Source organism: Thalassophryne amazonica, chromosome 8 (assembly GCF_902500255.1).
Source record: "Thalassophryne amazonica chromosome 8, fThaAma1.1, whole genome shotgun sequence".
NCBI classification, from domain to species: domain Eukaryota; kingdom Metazoa; phylum Chordata; class Actinopteri; order Batrachoidiformes; family Batrachoididae; genus Thalassophryne; species Thalassophryne amazonica.
Window position 1 is genome coordinate 113,994,374 of NC_047110.1, and position 21,299 is coordinate 114,015,672.

General features: G+C 44.3%; 1 protein-coding gene across 1 annotated transcript in view; it reads left to right on the forward strand.

The window, feature by feature from the left end:
- Window positions 1–9,714: 9,714 nt before the first annotated feature.
- LOC117516352 (calcium-dependent secretion activator 2-like) overlaps window positions 9,715–21,299 on the forward strand; it is a 64,872-nt gene continuing 53,287 nt past the window's right edge. The window contains exon 1 of the mRNA XM_034177311.1: window positions 9,715–10,190. Coding sequence (XP_034033202.1) covers window positions 9,858–10,190 — 333 coding nt within the window. The 5' untranslated portion in view covers window positions 9,715–9,857. The remainder of the gene's footprint in view (window positions 10,191–21,299) is intronic.

Sequence of the window (21,299 nt, forward strand, 5' to 3'; positions counted from 1 at the left end):
CTTTCAGATCACATACCGCCCCAGGACGAAGAACCAACGGTCTGACACCCTGTCCCGGGTGCACGAGGAGGAAGTCAGGACCGAGCTGTCGGACCCAACGGAAACCATCATCCCCGAGTCCACTGTCGTGGCCACCCTTACCTGGGACGTGGAGAAGACCGTCCGGGAGGCCCTGACACGGAACCCGGACCCGGGGACTGGACCCAAGAACAAGATGTACGTCCCACCAGAGGCCAGGGCTGCAGTCCTTGACTTCTGTCACGGTTCCAAACTCTCCTGCCACCCAGGGGTGCGAAGAACTGTGGCAGTGGTCCGGCAGCGCTTCTGGTGGGCGTCTCTGGAAGCCGACGTCCGGGAGTACATCCAGGCCTGCACCACCTGCGCCAGGGGCAAGGCCGACCATCACAGGACCCAAGGTCTACTCCAGCCTCTGCCCGTGCCTCATCGCCCCTGGTCTCATATCGGCCTGGACTTTGTCACGGGCCTCCCGCCGTCCCAGGGCATGACCGCCATCCTCACGATAGTGGACCGGTTCTCCAAGGCGGCCCACTTCGTGGCCCTCCCGAAGCTCCCGACAGCCCAGGAGACTGCAGACCTCCTGGTCCACCACGTCGTGCGTCTGCATGGGATTCCATCGGACATTGTCTCTGATCGTGGTTAGGGTTAGTTCAGTTCTCCTCCCAGGTCTGGAGGAGTTTCTGCAGGGAACTGGGGGCCACCGTAAGTCTCTCGTCTGGGTACCACCCCCAGACGAACGGGCAGGCAGAGCGGATGAACCAGGAACTGGAGCAGGCCCTCCGCTGCGTGACGTCCGCGCACCCGACGGCCTGGAGTGACCATCTGGCCTGGATCGAGTACGCTCATAATAGCCATATATATATATATATATATATATATATATATATATATATATATATATATATATATATATACACTCAACAAAAATATAAATGCAACACTTTTGGTTTTGCTCCCATTTTGTATAAGATGAACTCAAAGATCTAAAACTTTTTCCACATACACAATATCACCATTTCCCTCAAATATTGTTCACAAACCAGTCTAAATCTGTGATAGTGAGCACTTCTCCTTTGCTGAGATAATCCATCCCACCTCACAGGTGTGCCATATCAAGATGCTGATTAGACACCATGATTAGTGCACAGGTGTGCCTTAGACTGCCCACAATAAAAGGCCGCTCTGAAAGGTGCAGTTTTGTTTTATTGGGGGGGGGATACCAGTCAGTATCTGGTGTGACCACCATTTGCCTCATGCAGTGCAACACATCTCCTTCGCATAGAGTTGATCAAGTTGTCAATTGTGGCCTGTGGAATGTTGGTCCACTCCTCTTCAATGGCTGTGCGAAGTTGCTGGATATTGGCAGGAACTGGTGCACGCTGTCGTATACGCCGGTCCAGAGCATCCCAAACATGCTCAATGGGTGACATGTCCGGTGAGTATGCCGGCCATGCAAGAACTGGGACATTTTCAGCTTCCAAGAATTGTGTACAGATCCTTGCAACATGGGGCCGTGCATTATCCTGCTGCAACATGAGGTGATGTTCTTGGATGTATGGCACAACAATGGGCCTCAGGATCTCGTCACGGTATCTCTGTGCATTCAAAATGCCATCAATAAAATGCACCTGTGTCCTTCGTCCATAACAGACGCCTGCCCATACCATAACCCCATCGCCACCATGGGCCACTCGATCCACAACACTGACATCAGAAAACCGCTCACCCACACGACGCCACACACGCTGTCTGCCATCTGCCCTGAACAGTGTGAACTGGGATTCATCCGTGAAGAGAACACCTCTCCAACGTGCCAAACGCCAGCGAATGTGAGCATTTTCCCACTCAAGTCGGTTACGACGATGAACTGGAGTCAGGTCGAGACCCCGATGAGGACAACGAGCATGCAGATGAGCTTCCCTGAGACGGTTTCTGACAGTTTGTGCAGAAATTCTTTGGTTATGCAAACCGATTGTTTCAGCAGCTGTCCGAGTGGCTGGTCTCAGACGATCTTGGAGGTGAACATGCTGGATGTGGAGGTCCTGGGCTGGTGTGGTTACACGTGGTCTGCGGTTGTGAGGCTGGTTGGATGTACTGCCAAATTCTCTGAAACGCCTTTGGAGACGGCTTATGGTAGAGAAATGAACAGTCAATACACGAGCAACAGCTCTGGTTGACATTCCTGCTGTCAGCATGCCAATTGCACGCTCCCTCAAATCTTGCGACATCTGTGGCATTGTGCTGTGTGATAAAACTGCACCTTTCAGAGTGGCCTTTTATTGTGGGCAGTCTAAGGCACACCTGTGCACTAATCATGGTGTCTAATCAGCATCTTGATATGGCACACCTGTGAGGTGGGATGGATTATCTCAGCAAAGGAGAAGTGCTCACTATCACAGATTTAGACTGGTTTGTTAACAATATTTGAGGGAAATGGTGATATTGTGTATGTGGAAAAAGTTTTAGATCTTTGAGTTCATCTCATACGAAATGGGAGCAAAACCAAAAGTGTTGCGTTTATATTTTTGTTGAGTGTGTGTGTATATATATATATATATATATATATATATATATATATATATATATATATATATACATAGATATATATATATATATAGATATATAGATATATCTATATATATAGATAGATATTCTATATATGATATAATTTTATTTGATATATAGATATAGATCACATTGATACTCTGTGTGTGTGTGTGTGTGTGTGTGTGTATATATATATATATATATATAGGAACCTGTAAATTATCCAGTGATTGTAACATCATCATTTACCTAAATTATTGAAATTTATGATCACAGGTATTTAAATAATGATAGTGTGTCTAGTTGAATGTACCGATGTGTATTGGGCAGTGGAATAACTATTGTTTTCTGTTTGATGTGACTGAGATAAGGGATGAGATTAAATACATCCTGGAATTTATCCTGGTCTGGAGCAGGTTAACTTCCACAGAATAAATCTCCATGGTGATTAATGTCATAATATATCCCACGTTTGTGCAGTTGGATTATGGATAAACTGAGCCAGGATAACCACGATATCCTGCCTTAATCCCTTATCCTACTTTTGCACAATGAGCCCCTGGACACGGACTGACGTCTGAAGCTTTATATTCAAATCAAATGACATCATCAGGTATTGAGTTAAGAGCCAAGCTGTCTGTGTGAACCTGATCACTGGCTGACCCTGGGGATCCTTCCACCTGTCAGTAACATGACCTGTTGATCACAGCAGCTACTGATGTCGCTGTCCTTGGTTCCCAATGTGTGACTAAACATCAGAGCTTCATTTACAAACAATAATGTGATTTAAACAAGAACACATTTCCACAAATACAGCAGAGGGCGCTGGAGTGGCAGAGGCGGAGCCTTTCAGCCTGATCAGCTCTGATGATTGACACTTCATCTTGACCTTCTTGCCTGTGGTCACTTCTGTTCTGTTGTTGCCTTTCAGATTTGACAAAAATGATCCTGAGTGTGTGCCTGCCTAATTTCATATTGATGACATCAGCAGGTCCCTCCCCCTGTAACTCCTCCCCTCTGCTCAAAACCTGAACCTTATCAAGTAGGTTATGGCCCGAGTGGGTGTGTCTCTCCAGGTGTCTCTCCTCACCTGTGTGATGAAACTACAGCCTCCTGAACAGGACCGTCAGACCAGAGTGTCCACAGAGAAGCTTCGAAACGCTGTTGTAGCAATAAAGTTTCAACATCTGTGTCAGGTGTTGATGATGTTCTAAAACACGTGCTCGTGCATGTTGATGCTCATTTGCATTCAGAAACGCCCTCAATTAGCCATAAATGGCAACAAAACACCCCTTTGTTGCTTTCTCAAGAAGGAAAATCTGAACAAGAGGAGATTGGGGTGCAGTGCGTGGCACCACTAGGTGGCGAGGACGGGTCCACCAGTAGTTTTGAACCCAACCATCGTAACAGCTGTTAATTCATGATGTTACATGATGTTTCTTAACTTAGACATTAAAATCACAGATGGACAAACTGTTTCTGAGCTTTCAAAAGCTTTAATGAGCTCACTGCAAGAACCAGCATCAAACTACACTTCACAGAAAAAGTAGACAATTATCTTTTCAGCTGTCCCAGAATCCTTTGCGTTCCTGTGATGTCATCATACTGACATCTTTATGAAGATAAAAGCTATCTTGTAGCAGCAGGTGGAGGTTAAAGGTCACACCTTTGTAGGTTTGATACAATGAGGGGACACGTTTCTGAGTCCACATAATTACTGACTGTGTGATTGTTAGTTACAGGACAGAGATGGATTGTGGACGAGGATTCAAGCTGTGACGGAAGCGCTGTAGTTCTCCTGTTCCACCACTAGATGCTGTGTCTATATTTTTCTATCTTTGAAGTTGCTAAATTCCACACTGTGCAGAAGTGTTTGTGCGTATGAATGTTGATAATTGAGGCTCAGGGACGTCCACCTTCAAGTGCTCATTTTATTAACTCAGGTCAGGAAATAAATTCAGACAACCAGGGTGTGAAAGTGCACCAGACTTTAAAAAAACATACGCACACACACACACACACACACACACACACACACACACACACACACACAGATGAGTAAATCTAACAGTGTAAAAAGGTTTCACGTGGTTCTGATCAAACAACCCTCTGGTTCCTGCTGTTTGAACAAGCTGCTGATGCAACAACTTGCTCAACCTGCTTGTTCTTCTTTTCCTTTGCAGATAAGTTCTGAATGTGTCACTTCTCAAGGGGGCGTGGTTTAATCATCAGGGCCATCAACGAATGAAGTGTTTCAGTCTGTGGCCATCCAATCAGATCCAGGAAGAGGCTTGCCTTGTATGACATCATACACACCGAATGTCACCTGACCCACAGATGTGAAACAGGGATCTGACCTGTGTCAAAGGAAGGTCACTGACCCTGAAAGAATGGTAGAGGTGCACGCATGCGCACATACTGCACACAAGCACAGAGGACCTCTGAGCCGAGGTGAAGCTCTGACTGACGTCATGTCAGCTCCCTCCTGCCCCACACACCTGGTTATTTATTTATTTATTTATTTATACTGAACATTGAGTGAGGCCTCATCTGCCATGGGGACCCGTGGGACCATGGGTGCCGCCATTTTGAATGGTCACATGTGCCATACCATCCGTTTCGTCCTCCGTGAGGACCTGGTCGCCAGTTTGCTTCCACATCAGATCAGTTGCCAGCGTTGCTAAAACCTCACAGATGGAGTACGCGGATGTGTGACCAACCAAAAACACATCTCAAATTTCAAAGGAAGTAGCGTGCAGCACCCAAACAATTTAAATTGAAGCAAAAATAAATAAATAAATGAAGCTGGCTTTTAATACCTCGTGCTGCTGTGACATGAATTGTTTTTATGTGCTGTTTTAACTGTATTGTATGTGTGTTTTGTTTTTGTGAATCTTTGATTTTACTGTAAAGAACTTTATAAATAAATGTTGATTGATTGTTTGAAATTGGCCACTTAGCTCACTCAGATTTCTGTCATCTGTCCTCTGTGAAGACATCAAAATTGATTGAGAATCTGCGATGTTCTTCAGAATATTTGTGTAAGTGTGGAAATAACATAGAGAATTAAGAATATTTTATTTGAGGCCATGCTTCCTGCCAATTTATTTTTCTGAATCAAATTTATTTGACTTTTGTTGTGATGAAGTTGTGATTGCTGGTGGCCCCGCCCTTCCCAATACAAAAGCTGAAGGGTCTTAGCTAAAAACTCTGGAGGACCTAAATGACATGGTGAGATGGTGAGGAGCTTCGCTCATTAATGTCGGTGACATAAACATTTTATTTGCTGTTGTTGTAAATTACATTGATCATTCAATAAATCTATCAGTCTGGAGAACACAGAAGTTTCTGTTCTTGATATTCTACTTAGCAATGATATTTGTATGAATACCTTCAATAAGCCCACATGTATGTCCCATTAAAGCCTACCCTTACCAAAAAGTAGTATATGCAAGTATGTTTCAAGTATACTTCTAGTTTACTTTTTATATACTTATCAGTACTATTTTTTGGTAAGGGCACAATAGTTTATCGTTAACAAATCATGTCAGTCTATTTAAAGTACCTTCAGCTCAAGTAGTTTTGAACTCTGGTGTATCACATACAATCAACACCACGTATTTACAACAACCTCCGTCCATGTGCGGTCCAAGGCTTTGCCTTAGTTATATTATTAAGATAACATAAAGTGGTTCTTTTGATATGATCACGTGACCACATGTTTGTTGACTTTCTCTCTGTGGCTGTAACCAGAGATTGTCTGTTGGAGACGACGTGACACTCCGCTCTTACACCCAGGAAACAAAAACTAAACGAATGACACACACAAAAAAAATCCTCTTTATGATGTTAAAAGAAAAAAAAAAAAAACACATTTCTGTTCAGACGATGGAATCAACATATTGATTTTGCAGCAAATTGTACAGTTTGATTATTTTTGTTCATCTGTTCACATGGAAAAGCTTTGCTGTTGTTGTTTTTGTCTTTCAGGTTGTTGTTCTTCCTGTGAATCACTGTGACCCCTCGAAAAATAAAAAATCCCCCCCAAAGGTTCTCGACTCAGCTTCAGTGGGACGTATGACTGGATCCCTTGAGGTATCCGGTGCTGCAGGAATGGGGGGCTACTGGAACCGCTGCAACACACGATCCAGTCTCTCTGCAGCCAAAGAAGGAGCTGTGTCCAACTTTCTCCCACATCCAAAGACATGCAGGTTAGGTGAACTGATGACTTGAAGTTGTCAGTAGGTGTACGTGTGGGCATGAATGTGTTTATCTATATGTGTCCCTGTGGTGAACCCACCTCACACCCCTTGACTGCTGGGATAGGCTGCACCCCGTGACCCTTAGTTGGCGTAAGAGTGTGTAGAAAATGGATGGATGTTCCTATTCTCATCTATGGTCATGAACTTTAGGTAATGACTGAGATAAAGTTGCAGATACTAGCGGCAGAAATGAGATTCCTCCAGCTGGTTTCCCGGCTCACACTACTGGACAGGGTGAGAAGCTCAATCTGGAAGTGACTCTGAGTAGAGTCACTACGTCTTCACATCAAATGGAGCCAGCTGAGGTGGTTTGGGCATCTGGTACGGAAGCCCCCTGGTGATGTTCAAAGGGAGAAACATTTTACTAGGAGGAGGTCCTGGGGAAGACCCGGGACATGCTGTAGGGTTTATATTGCTCAGTGGGCTTCGGATTTGCCTCTGGATCCCGTAGGAAGCATTAGGGGACTTGGTCAAGGCTAAGGAAGTGTGGGATCAGCTTCTTGGATCGCCACAGTTACCTGGACCCAGAAAAGTGAGATAAATGTATGAATGAAGCCATATTATTACAGATATTTGCAGTGGAATGCTGAAAAAGGACATACGTGGTTGGTAAACAGCATCTAGCAGCTTCTGATAGCAGGACTCTGGACCAGGCTCAGCAGCACACACTATCTGTGACCGAAAGCAACTGTACCCCAATTATTCATAACATTGACTTAAACGAGTCTTCCATGGCCTAATATCTATCTGTGGTGAAAATTTCGTCCAAATCTGTGCAGCAGTTTTGACATATTCCTGCTTACAGACAGACAAGCAGACAAATAAATAATATACAAATAATGAATGTTTATGAGTTCAATGGTACGAATATTTCATGAGGTGAAAGCTGGAACAAACCATTCAACAAGGCGAAGCTGAGTTGAAAGGTTTGTTCCAGCTTTCACCAAATTAAATATTTGTACCATTGAAAGAATGTAAAAACATTTATTATTTGTTTTATATAACAGCTAAAAGAGATCATTGACATTTAATATGTTATTAATTTCTAAACAACAGAAAAGGGACTTACATTTTGGTGTTCCACTGTGACGTGTAGTCCAGTGATGCTGTGCACTGACTTCAGACTTCCATAAAAAAACAACAAAAAACAAAAGAATTTGTGTAGTTTCTCAGTCCAGCCAAAAATCACATCAGCATTTTATGTGAACAGGTCTTCATGCATCCAGATGGCTTACAGCAGAGTGGATGTTGTGTGTGTGTAGCAGTGTCAGTTAACTCAATCAAGTCATCATGTTGCTGTCCCGCGGGTGTACACACACGCAACCGGATCGGTTGCGTGTGTGTACCTCCTCAGTGCAGTGAAAAAAAGTCACGTCAGAAATGAGTCTGTTTTCTTTCTCTCTTCCTGCTAACAGACAGCACAGTGGATTTGTTTTGTGTATGTGTTTGTGTGCGTATATTACAAGAATTAGCAGTGTCAGTTAGCTCAAATTATGTCTCAGGAGAGTCGTGTCCCCCGCGTGTGTACACACACACGCAATCTGGTTGCCGCTTGTGCGTGAACAACAAAAAAGACTGTATACGTCCTTAGTGCAGCGAAAAAAAACCCCATCATGTCAGAAATGAGTCCAGCTTTTGTTCTTTCTTCCTGCTAACAACCTCCAGGCAGCACAGTGGATTGGTTTTGTGTGTGCGTGCGTGCGCACACGTGTGGGTGCACGTGCACGAGAATGCGTACAAGCGCGAGCATGTGTGTGCGCCGTGCGCGTGCACGAGTTTACGTGTGCATGAGGATGTGCGCGTGCACAAGGACGTGCATGTGCACGTGAGAGTGCAATGGTACCAAACGTATGGAACCATATTTGTACTCTAAATGGAACCAAGCCACACTCTAAATGCAATGCAACACAAATGGGGTGAATTAATCCATGTCATGTGACATACAAAGCACCAATCAAATGACAAGAATCCACTCAGCCATTATATAAACCTTGCTGATTTTATTACATCCTTGGCGGATGGAATAAAAAAAGTCCCCAGTACAGGTGTAACGGAGGGACAAACAAACTACAGAGAACCAAAACTGTTTTTTTGTGCCAGACTGTAAACATGTTGATCTATGCCAGGGGTAGGCAACCTGTTCCAGAAAGAGCCATGAGGGTGCAGGTTTTCTTTGCAGCCACTGACTCCACCAGGTGATTTCCCTGATTAACTGATTTCATCTGCTCAAAGTGATATTAATCAGTAAAATCACCTGGTGGAGTCAGTGGCTGCAAAGAAAACCTGCACCCTCATGGCTCTTTCTGGAACAGGTTGCCTACCCCTGATCTATGCACTAAACTTGGACATTTTAACATGGAAGTCTATGGCAATCTGCTTGCTTTTGACACTGGGCATTAAGTGAACAATCACCATCAACCGACAGGCGTTGTTACGACTTGCTGCACTGTAGGTCGACAGGCGGCGCTATTCGACATTGTACCGTCAGCCGACAGGCGTCGCTCCGTGCTGTTGCACCGTGAGCTGAAAATTGAACTTTTTTTCCAAACTGACGCCTTGTCTGTCGTCTCAAACACCAAATTTTTGAAAACTCGACTTTAGCTCCAAATGTTTGCTCAGATCTGAACCCGAGAAACGCTTCACCGGCTAAAAATGAAAGGAACCCGATAAGTGGACACACGTGGAGCGATTTTTAAAATAGCTCATAAACAGGCGAACCGGTCCTGATGCTCCAAAGTCTCCCAAACAGGTGCACACTGAATGAGGATTAACGAGGCTTCCGTCAGAGTGACTCATCTCGCGCTCCGCGACTCTCGATCCGCGCGCAGCCACAGGTTGTTCACCTGTGTGCGCGCGCGCGTGCTCTGTGGCTACATTCCGTCGTTGATCTTCAAAGCGACGGAGCGAAGCCGCTCCAAGGGGCAAACTCCGCCCACTCTGAACGAAAACAGTGCTGGTTCTGCGGCAGCGAGGCGCCCGGCAGCCGTGAGCGACACGTCGACTAAAAGTCATTAAGTCCCGGTCCGAGTCATGCTGGACCCGTCCTCCAGCGAAGAGTCCGGCGGAGAGTCCGAGCCAGAGGTCCGGGTGACCACGAGGACACCGCCTGCTTCGGCGGCCGGGAAGCCGGGCAGCTTCGACGGTGAAGGCGGCGGTTCGCCCGGCGCACCTGCTGCTGGGGCTGCCGGTGAAAGTGCCGAACCGGGTGACGGTCCAGGTAAGGAGGACCAGGAGGAGCGGCGGCTCCGGAGGGAGGAAGAGGAGCGCAAAATCAGACTGCAGATTTATGTCTTCGTCCTGCGCTGCATCGCGTACCCGTTCAACGCCAAGCAGCCCGTCGACATGGCCCGGCGGCAGCAGAAGGTAAGGCCGCTGTCGCTGCGCGGAGACCCGCCGCCAGACTCCCCGCAAAAACCTCTACATTTAACGGTTCGCGTCATTCCGTGACAGAAACGTGAAAGGAAAATACACGAGCATGTTTGCTTGGATTACTTTAACGTTCCGGTGAGGTCGGCGGGGATTTAACGCAACATTTCATTCGATTTTTTTTAGGAAAATTACAAAATGGCGAGTTTTGCCTCCTGTTGCTTCTGCAGGTCGAAGCTGATCATTCTGAGCTGTGTTAAAAAAGTTTGATACTTTTTTCAACCATTCCCCCGTAGAGTGTGAATGTGAGGTAGAATATTAAAATAATATCAGTTATTTTCAGACTGACATTTTAATTGTTAAAAGTTTACTTCATTCGACGAATCCCAAATTTGACAGGAATGTGAAGGAAGTTTGGCTTCTGGTTAAAAAAAAAAAAAAAAAAAAAAAAATTGTCGCTTTTTCTCGTGATTCGTCTGCCGTGAAAGAACGTGTTTAAATTAAACGTTATTTCCGCCGTTAATATCTCCCTTACTTTTCGTTAGCCGATAAACAGCCTAATTTAAATATAACTTCTTCAAGGATGATTCTGTTAATCCTGCTCCAGTTCCTGAATGTCTGGAGTTTTGGAAAATAGTGGAGCAGATAAGTATGACTTTTGGCCAGAATTGTTCACATGGTTATGCAAGCATCAGATTTGGCATGAATGTTCTACATAAATCAGTGTTTGAGAAAAAACTGCGGGCCACTTGAAAATCCAATATGACGGCCAGGTAGGGGTCAATGAAGAATTACACGGGTCAAAATTTCAAAATGCTCCAATCATATTGAAAGCTATACCACATTGTGTGTGATCACAAAGATTCCAAAAAGGTATAGTTTGGGCTATCTGTGACCGAATGTTATGGAGTAACAGCAAGAATGGTAAGAAAGGTCAGTTTCAGTTTGTATAGGGGTCAAAAGTTAAAGTTCCTCCAATTTTTCTCAAATGTGATGCAAATTATTGGTTGAGTTAATATGGTTTTTAAAAGGAATAGTTTGCACCATGTGTCATGCTTAGTTGTCACATTACAGGGTAACATACGTCAACATTGTTTGACATTTACTCTGCAATCCAAGCATTCAGCACAGTCAAAACTATTCCATTTATTAATCCTATTATTTCAACCAATAATTTGCACCACTTCTTACCAAAATTGGTGCAACTTTAACTTTTGACTCCCGTGCAAACTGAAACTGAACTTTCTTACCTTTCTTGCTGTTTTTACCCCATAACTCCATAACATTCAAATCAAATCAATTTTATTTATATAGCGCCAAATCACAACAAACAGTTGCCCCAAGGCGCTTTATATTGTAAGGCAAAGCCATACAATAATTACGGAAAAACCCCAACGGTTAAAACGACCCCCTGTGAGCAAGCACTTGGCGACAGTGGGAAGGAAAAACTCCCTTTTAACAGGAAGAAACCTCCAGCAGAACCAGGCTCAGGGAGGGGCAGTCTTCTGCTGGGACTGGTTGGGGCTGAGGGAGAGAACCAGGAAAAAGACATGCTGTGGAAGAGAGCAGAGATCAATCACTAATGATTAAATGCAGAGTGGTGCATACAGAGCAAAAAGAGAAAGAAACACTCAGTGCATCATGGGAACCCCCCAGCAGTCTAAGTCTATAGCAGCATAACTAAGGGATGGTTCAGGGTCACCTGATCCAGCCCTAACTATAAGCTTTAGCAAAAAGGAAAGTTTTAAGCCTAATCTTAAAAGTAGAGAGGGTGTCTGTCTCCCTGATCTGAATTGGGAGCTGGTTCCACAGGAGAGGAGCCTGAAAGCTGAAGGCTCTGCCTCCCATTCTACTCTTACAAACCCTAGGAACTACAAGTAAGCCTGCAGTCTGAGAGTGAAGCGCTCTATTGGGGTGATATGGTACTATGAGGTCCCTAAGATAAGATGGGACCTGATTATTCAAAACATTATAAGTAAGAAGAAGAATTTTAAATTCTATTCTAGAATTAACAGGAAGCCAATGAAGAGAGGCCAATATGGGTGAGATATGCTCTCTCCTTCTAGTCCCTGTCAGTACTCTAGCTGCAGCATTTTGAATTAACTGAAGGCTTTTCAGGGAACTTTTAGGACAACCTGATAATAATGAATTACAATAGTCCAGCCTAGAGGAAATAAATGCATTAATTAGTTTTTCAGCATCACTATGAGACAAGACCTTTCTAATTTTAGAGATATTGCACAAATGCAAAAAAGCAGTCCTACATATTTGTTTAATATGCGCTTTGAATGACATATCCTGATCAAAAATGACTGCAAGATTTCTCACAGTATTACTAGAGGTCAGGGTAATGCCATCCAGAGTAAGGATCTGGTTAGACACCATGTTTCTAAGATTTGTGGGCCAAGTACAATAACTTCAGTTTTATTTGAGTTTAAAAGCAGGAAATTAGAGGTCATCCATGTCTTTATGTCTGTAAGACAATCCTGCAGTTTAGCTAATTGGTGTGTGTCCTCTGGCTTCATGGATAGATAAAGCTGGGTATCATCTGCGTAACAATGAAAATTTAAGCAATGCTGTCTAATAATACTGCCTAAGGGGAACATGTATAAAATGAATAAAATTGGTCCTAGCACAGAACCTTGTGGAACTCCATAATTAACCTTAGTCTGTGAAGAAGATTCCCCATTTACATGAACAAATTGTAATCTATTAGATAAATATGATTCAAACCACCGCAGCGCAGTGCCTTTAATACCTATGGCATGCTCTAATCTCTGTAATAAAATTTTATGGTCAACAGTATCAAAAGCAGCACTGAGGTCTAACAGAACAAGCACAGAGGTGAGTCCACTGTCTGAGGCCATAAGAAGATCATTTGTAACCTTCACTAATGCTGTTTCTGTACTATGATGAATTCTAAAACCTGACTGAAACTCTTCAAATAGACCATTCCTCTGCAGATGATCAGTTAGCTGTTTTACAACTACCCTTTCAAGAATTTTTGAGAGAAAAGGAAGGTTGGAGATTGGCCTATAATTAGCTAAGATAGCTGGGTCAAGTGATGGCTTTTTAAGTAATGGTTTAGTTACTGCCACCTTAAAAGCCTGTGGTACATAGCCAACTAATAAAGACAGATTGATCATATTTAAGATCGAAGCATTAATTAATGGTAGAGCTTCCTTGAGCAGCCTGGTAGGAATGGGGTCTAATAGACATGTTGATGGTTTGGAGGAAGTAACTAATGAAAATAACTCAGACAGAACAATCGGAGAGAAAGAGTCTAACCAAATACCGGCATCACTGAAAGCAGCCAAAGATAACAATATGTCTTTGGGATGGTTATGAGTAATTTTTTCTCTAATAGTTAAAATTTTATTAGCAAAGAAAGTCATGAAGTCATTACTAGTTAAAGTTAAAGGAATACTCGGCTCAATAGAGCTCTGACTCTTTGTCAGCCTGGCTACAGTGCTGAAAAGAAACCTGGGGTTGTTCTTAATTTCTTCAATTAGTGATGAGTAGTAAGATGTCCTAGCTTTACGGAGGGCTTTTTTATAGAGCAACAGACTCTTTTTTTTCCAGGCTAAGTGAAGATCTTCTAAATTAGTGAGATGCCATTTCCTCTCCAATTTACGGGTTATCTGCTTTAAGCTGTGAGTTTGTGAGTTATACCACGGAGTCAGGCACTTCTGATTTAAGGCTCTCTTTTTCAGAGGAGCTGCAGCATCCAAAGTTGTCTTCAATGAGGATGTAAAACTATTGACGAGATACTCTATCTCACTCACAGAGTTTAGGTAGCTACTCTGCCCTGTGTTGGTATATGGCATTGGAGAACATAAAGAAGGAATCATATCCTTAAACCTAGTTACAGCGCTTTCTGAAAGACTTCTAGTGTAATGAAACTTATTCCCCACTGCTGGGTAGTCCATCAGAGTAAATGTAAATGTTATTAAGAAATGATCAGACAGAAGGGAGTTTTCAGGGAATACTGTTAAGTCTTCTATTTCCATACCATAAGTCAGAACAAGATCTAAGATATGATTAAAGTGGTGGGTGGACTCATTTACATTTTGAGCAAAGCCAGTTGAGTCTAATAATAGATTAAATGCAGTGTTGAGGCTGTCATTCTCAGCATCTGTGTGGATGTTAAAATCGTCCACTATAATTATCTTATCTGAGCTAAGCACTAAGTCAGACAAAAGGTCTGAAAATTCACAAAGAAACTCACAGTAACGGCCAGGAGGACGATAGATAACAAATAAAACTGGTTTTTGGGACTTCCAATTTGGATGGACAAGATTAAGAGTCAAGCTTTCAAATGAATTAAAGCTCTGTCTGGGTTTTGGACTAATTAATAAGCTGGAGTGGAAGATTACTGCTAATCCTCCGCCTCGGCCCGTGCTACGAGCGTTCTGGCAGTTAGTGTGACTCGGGGGTGTTGACTCATTTAAACTAACATATTCATCCTGCTGTAACCAGGTTTCTGTAAGGCAGAATAAATATGTTTATCAATTATTATATCATTTACTAACAGGGACTTAGAAGAGAGAGACCTAATGTTTAATAGACCACATTTAACTGTTTTAGTCTGTGGTGCAGTTGAAGGTGCTATATTATTTTTTCTTTTTGAATTTTTATGCTTAAATAGATTTTTACTGGTTGTTGGTGGTCTGGGAGCAGGCACCGTCTCTACGGGGATGGGGTAATGAGGGGATGGCAGGGGGAGAGAAGCTGCAGAGAGGTGTGTAAGACTGCAACTCTGCTTCCTGGTCCCAACCCTGGATAGTCACGGTTTGGAAGATTTAATAAAATTGGCCAGATTTCTAGAAATGAGAGCTGCTCCATCCAAAGTGGGATGGATGCCGTCTCTCCTAACAAGACCAGGTTTTCCCCAGAAGCTTTGCCAATTATCTATGAAGCCCACCTCATTTTTTGGACACCACTCAGACAGCCAGCAATTCAAGGAGAACATGCGGCTAAACATGTCACTCCCGGTCCAATAACCAGAGTTTGATCCTCGGCGGGTGTGTCGCAGAGTGGGTAAAAACGGTTAGAAATGTGAACGGGTTGGCGGTGTACACGGGGCTTCTGTTTAGGGCTACACTTCCTCCTCACAGTTACCCAGTCGGCCTGCTTTCCCGGCTGCTTGGGATCTGCTGGAAGGGAACTAACGGCGGCCAAGCTACCTTGGTCCGCACCGACTACAGGGGCCTGGCCAGCTGTAGAATTCAGCTAGCCAGGCTAGCTGAATTCAGTCAGAATGACACTGAATCTGTGTCATTCAGTCACAGATAGCCCAAACTATACCTTTTTGGAATCTTTGTGATCAGACACATAATGTGGTATAACTTTCAATATGATTGGAGCATCTTTAAATTTTGACCCTGTGTAATTCTTCATTGATCCCTACCTGGCTGTCATATTGGATTTTCAAGTGGCCCACACTTTTTCTGAAACACTGATTTATGAAGAACCTTCATGCCAAATCTGATGCTTGCATCACCATGTGAAGGATTGGTTCAGTTATCTGCTGCACTAAAACAATTTATCAAAGTATTCATCCTTTTCAGAGGCGGCACCAGAGATATTGTTGTTTTGGGGGGGGTATTCAGTGATGAGGAGACTAAAAGTGTAGTAAATGTGTAAATAATCATTTTAAAGTACATTTCAAGAGCATGCTGTATTCATGTTGATAATTCACACATACAGAAAGAGGGCTTTCTGAGTTACGCTGACAGGATTTCAATCGATTACGCCAACCCGGGGTGGCTTTTATCAGGCTGGTTTCCAAAAATAATTTGCTGCTGTGTAAAACAGAATAGAGCCTTTATTGTCCTTGTACATACATATAACAGAATGTGTCCTCTACATTTAACGTCCTAATTATAGTGACACACAGTCCAACCACTAGGGGCAGTGTGCAGCCACAGTCTGGTGCCCGGGGAATAACTCCAGATGTAGAAACGCTGCCTTGCTCAGGGGCAGAAAAAGGAGCAGACCCTAAATAAAATCTTCCCACCATGCACCACTGCCTCTTGTGTCAAGCCAAGCATGTGGTTTATGGATTAGTTTATTGATCAGTTTATTGTTGTGATGCACTGGATCAGTTTCAGTTTGTTGTTGCTGCGACTCGCACTCGATCGCTTTGTTGCTGTGATCCATTTGCACCCAGCCCAGAAACAACCTGAAAGTGTCACAGAACTAAAAGCAGCGAGTGTTTAAAAGTCATGACTTTAAATGTTTGACTGGACACAAACGCAGTTGACAGCGCCGTTGGGACAGAGGCTGCTTTCCTCTGGGTGGCACTGTTTTCCCTCATGCTTTCTGTCTTCATCCTGTTTCTCCATTGAACCAGATTCAGGTTTTTGGACCATGTTGTCTGTTGAGGAAACAGACTGTTTTTCTTCATGCGGCACAGTTGATCCCTTTATGTATTTGAATGTCACGGGTGCTGTGGCAACGGGACACCATGGCGACAAGGGATGGTGGGTCTTCTGTTTTCTTTCGTGGAGACCGTCTTAAGTTCTGTACCAGCCCTGTGGCACACTGGTACCTGGGTTCCATACTTTGAGGGGATTAGAGTCTCTGAACTGAACGGGACCTCAGTCCATTGTAGGCCAGCTGAGGTTGGTACACGCTTGAACGTACATTCGCTCAGCGCCTTTACCGTAATTCACTCTGTGGTGGGCGTGTGCAGTGGGTGTGTCTGTGGGACTGAAACACTTAGTGACACCACATCATGGCAGGTGGCGCCAAAAGTGCTGTGAGGGTTTCGCACCGCAGAACTTCTTTTTATGTTGCTGTGGGAACATCTGGGAACATGATTGGCTCTTTATATATTTCAATTTATCTTGCTGATGCCGTGTGTGTGTGTTAATGTCATGGTGACCCTGTAAGTTTGACAGTTTGAGGTGAGATGTTGTGGTGTTTGTATTCTCTGGCATTTCCAGCCCCCCAATGAATGAATTAATCTAATCTAATATATATTTTTAAATTTCCTGTGATATTCTGTGATTTTGTGCCTTGCTGTTCTTTTTAATATTATTGTTTTTATGATGCACTTTGTTTTTAGTTGTTTATCTACTTTCTGTACAGCACTTTGATCAGTGGAATCTGTTGTACTTTATAAGTAAAATTTACTTGCTTACTTACTAAATTGATTATTTATTTTGGTCCGGATGTTAAGATTTTTATGCATACATACATCTTTAACCGCTTTTCTGGGTTTGGGTCACGGGGGCAGCAGCTCCAGCAGGGGATCCCAGACTTCCCTTTTCCATGCCACATTGACCACCTCTGACTGGTGGATCCCAAGGCATTCCCAGGCCAGTGTGGAGATATAATCTCTCCATCTAGTCCTGGGTCTTCCCCGGGGTCTCCTCCCAGGTGGATGTGCTTGGAACACCTCCATTGGGAGGTGCCCAGGGGGCATCTTCACCAGGTGCCCGAACCACCTCATTTGGCTCCTTTCAACGCGAAGGAGCAGCGACTCTACTCCGAGCTCCCCACGGATGACTGAATGTCTCACCCTATCTCTAAGGGAGACACCAGCCACCCTCCTGAGGAAGCCCATTTTGGCTGCTTGTACCCGCGGTCTAGTTCTTTCAGTCATGACCCAACACTCATAACCACAGGTGTGAGTAGGAACGAAGATTGACCAGTAGATTGAGAGCTTCGCCTTTTGGCTCAGCTTCCTTTTTGTCACAACAGTACGGTAGAGCGAATGCAGCACTGTCCCTGCTGCGTCGATTCTCCGGCCAATCTCACGCTTCATTGTCCCCTCACTCATGAACAAGACCCCGAGGTACTTGAACTCCTTCACTTGGGGTAAGACCTCATTCCCTACCCGGAGAAGGCAATCCATCTATTTCCTGCTGAGAACCATGACCTCAGATTTAGAGGTGCTGATCCTCATCCCACCTGCTTCACACTTGGCTGCAAACCGATCCAGTGAGTGTTGGAGGTCACAGGCTGATGAAGCCAACAGGACCACATCATCTGCAAAAAGCAGTGATGAGACCTTGAGCCCACCAAACTGGAAACTCTCCTCCCCCTGAGTACACCTCGATATCTTGTCCATGAATATCACAAACAGGATTGGTGACAAGGCGCGTCCCTGGTGGAGGCCAACCCCCACCAGAAACAAGTCCGGCTTACTGCCGAGCACCTGAACACAGCTCTCGCTTTGTGAGTACAGAGATTGGATGGTCCTGAGAAGGGACCCCCTCACTCCATACTCCCGCATCACCTCCCACAGTATCTCCTGGGGTACCCAATCATACACCTTCTCCAAGTCCACAAAACACATGTAGACTGGATGGACATACTCCCAGGCCCCCTCCAGGATCCTTGTGAGAGTGAAGAGCTGGTCAATTGTTCCACAGCCAGGATGGAATCCACATTGTTTTCTGTTTAATCAGAGGTTCGACTATCGGCCACGAACCCTCCTTTCTAGCACCCTGAAAGGAGGGGTTTTATTTATTTGTTTTTTGGTTTTGATGGCTGGGCCAGATGTTGTGATTTTTATTTATTTTTCGGTTTTGATGGCTGTGATTTTTTTTTTTTTTTTTAATTCATTTATTTTTGTTTATTCGGTTTGATGGCTGGGCCAGATGTTGTGATTTATTTATTTGTATTTATTTTTGGTTTGATGGCTGGGGCCGGATGTTGTGATTTATTTGTATTTATTTTCAGTTTGACAGCTGTGATATTTATTTATTTTCGGTTTGATGGCTGGGCCCGGATGTTGAAACATGTTGGTGGGCCTGAAGCTGGTCTGTGTTTTGGTGCTGGTGTTGGAGCGAACAGGGAAGCCGTCGGCACAGAAATCCCTTTTCATCAGAGCCCCACACATCCTTAATCCTCTGACAGCTGCATATTACAGAAAACCTACATGTGTAGTCTCCTGTATTTATTTATTTTGGGCTCATTTTCTGGAGGCGACTTCCATTCTTCTTTGTCATCTTTCCTTCCTCTGTCAGGCTCCCTGTCATATGGTTATATAACTCTCCTCCTCCTCGGCAGGATGTCAGACTCTGAAGTTTGACCACATAGATGTCAAACCCCCATGAACTGTCTGCAGGAAGATGAAAGGTCTGAATTTGTCTGGACACCTGAATGATTTTGTTGGACATCTTCCCCATGCAGCAGACTATTTTGGTTGTTTGCCACAATGACCAGTGACCCTTTAACTTTAATTTGGCACATTTTTTGCACAGGATGCTCCTATTAAGTCTAGATGGACAAGTATGCAGAACAGGCATTGTGTGGGTTTTGAACTGGGACCTTCTTCCTGCCTCTACACCCACAGACAAATAACCCAAATAAAACTTCCATCAGCCAACCTGTCTGTAGACAGATCTTTATGATGTCATAAGGCAGTTCTTTAAAACTCTGAGAACATTTTGAATCACATTTAGATCTGCCTCCAAACTTGACTTTTTAAAGTCAAGTCATTGAAATTTAGCCACTGCTGTTTGATGCCTCTACGTAACATCTGACTTCCTCTGTTAACACGTGTAATAACGGCCTCCGGCCCACTTTCGGTTAACACGCGTAATAAGGCGAAACGGCCTCCGACCTCCTCTTGGCAGAATGTGTAATAGCACAAAACGCTTCCCTCCGCCTCTGCGGTTTGAGGATATTGTCACATGGTGGAAAGAACACTTTGAGGTGCTCAGTCCTACTGACATGCCTTCCATCAAGGAGGTAGGGATTGAAGACTCGGACAGATCTGGTGCCATCACCCTAGCGGAAAGTCACCAAGGTAGTCAAAAAAACTCGGTGGCAAGTTGGCGGGGGTGGACGCTCAACACAAACACAGCATTTCTTCACATGGTAAAACGGTGTGCTGTTTTGTTTTTAGCTGCAATCACTGAAACAGTCCAGAAAAGTGCAGTGGAGAAGGGAAGAGAAGACAAATGGGACAAGTTGTGTCGGTAAGTTTTAGCCTATACACCTAACCAGAGTAGCTGTGTTCTCTCGCCTGCAAAACCGCCTCAACATGTTTGAGCTTCGGGTCATAAACAAACTTTCACTTTCCACCACATCATCACTTTTTCTTTGCATTTTCACTTTGTTTGCATGTAATTTACCCAAAAACTCAGAGAAAGTGCAGTGTTTCTGATGGGGATATACGGGGGCCGTCCCCGGATGTAGGATTAGTGTTTGTGTCATCTTTTAACCCTTTAGCACCCGCCCTCAAATGAGACTGTGCTGCTAAGTTATAGAGAAGTCACACTTCTCAGCCTCCCTGGGAAACTCTATGCAGGGTACTAGACAGGAGACTGACCATTACATCCTGGCTGTGGAACAGTGGACCAGCTCTTTACCCTTGCAAGGACATTTGTAGGTGGTCTTGGGAGTATGACCAAGTAGTCTACATGTGTTTTGTGGACTTGTGAAAGGCATATGACCGGGTCCCTTGAGGTGTCCTGTGGGAGGTGCTGTGGGAGTGTGGGGTACCAGATTCACGGCAGTGTGCGATCCAGCCTCTATATGACCAAAGTGGATGTGTCCACATTCTCAGTATTACATCGGACCTGTTCTTGGTGAGTGTTTTACCCTGTCAGGACCGGAGGGTGTCCAATTTGGTGACATCTGTTTCTTGTAGGTGATGTGGTTCTATTAGCTTCATCATGCAATGACCTCTGATGCGTGCTGAGCAGGTTTGAGGCCGAGTATGAAGCGACTGGGATGAGAACCAGCACCTCCAAATCTGAGACCATAGTCCTCTGTCGGAAAACAGTGGATTGTCCCCTCTGGGTCACGGGAGAGTTACTGCCTCAAGTGGATTAACAGTTTAAGTATCTCGGGGTCTTGTTCACGAGTGGGGATAAATTTGAGCAGGAGCTCAATGGATGGATTGGGGTGGCAACTGAAACTTTACAGCTGCTGTACCGAGCCATCGTGGAAAAGGAGCAGAGCCAGAAGGCGAGGCACTGTTTACCAGTCGATTTACTCTGCTATCCTCACCTATGGTTGCGAGCTGGGAAGGTGATGGTCTAGTGATTAAGCGTTGGGCTCGAGACCAGAGGAACCTCGGTTCAAATTCCAGCCTGATCGGAAAATCACTAAGGACCCTTGGGCAAGGTCCTTAATCCCCTA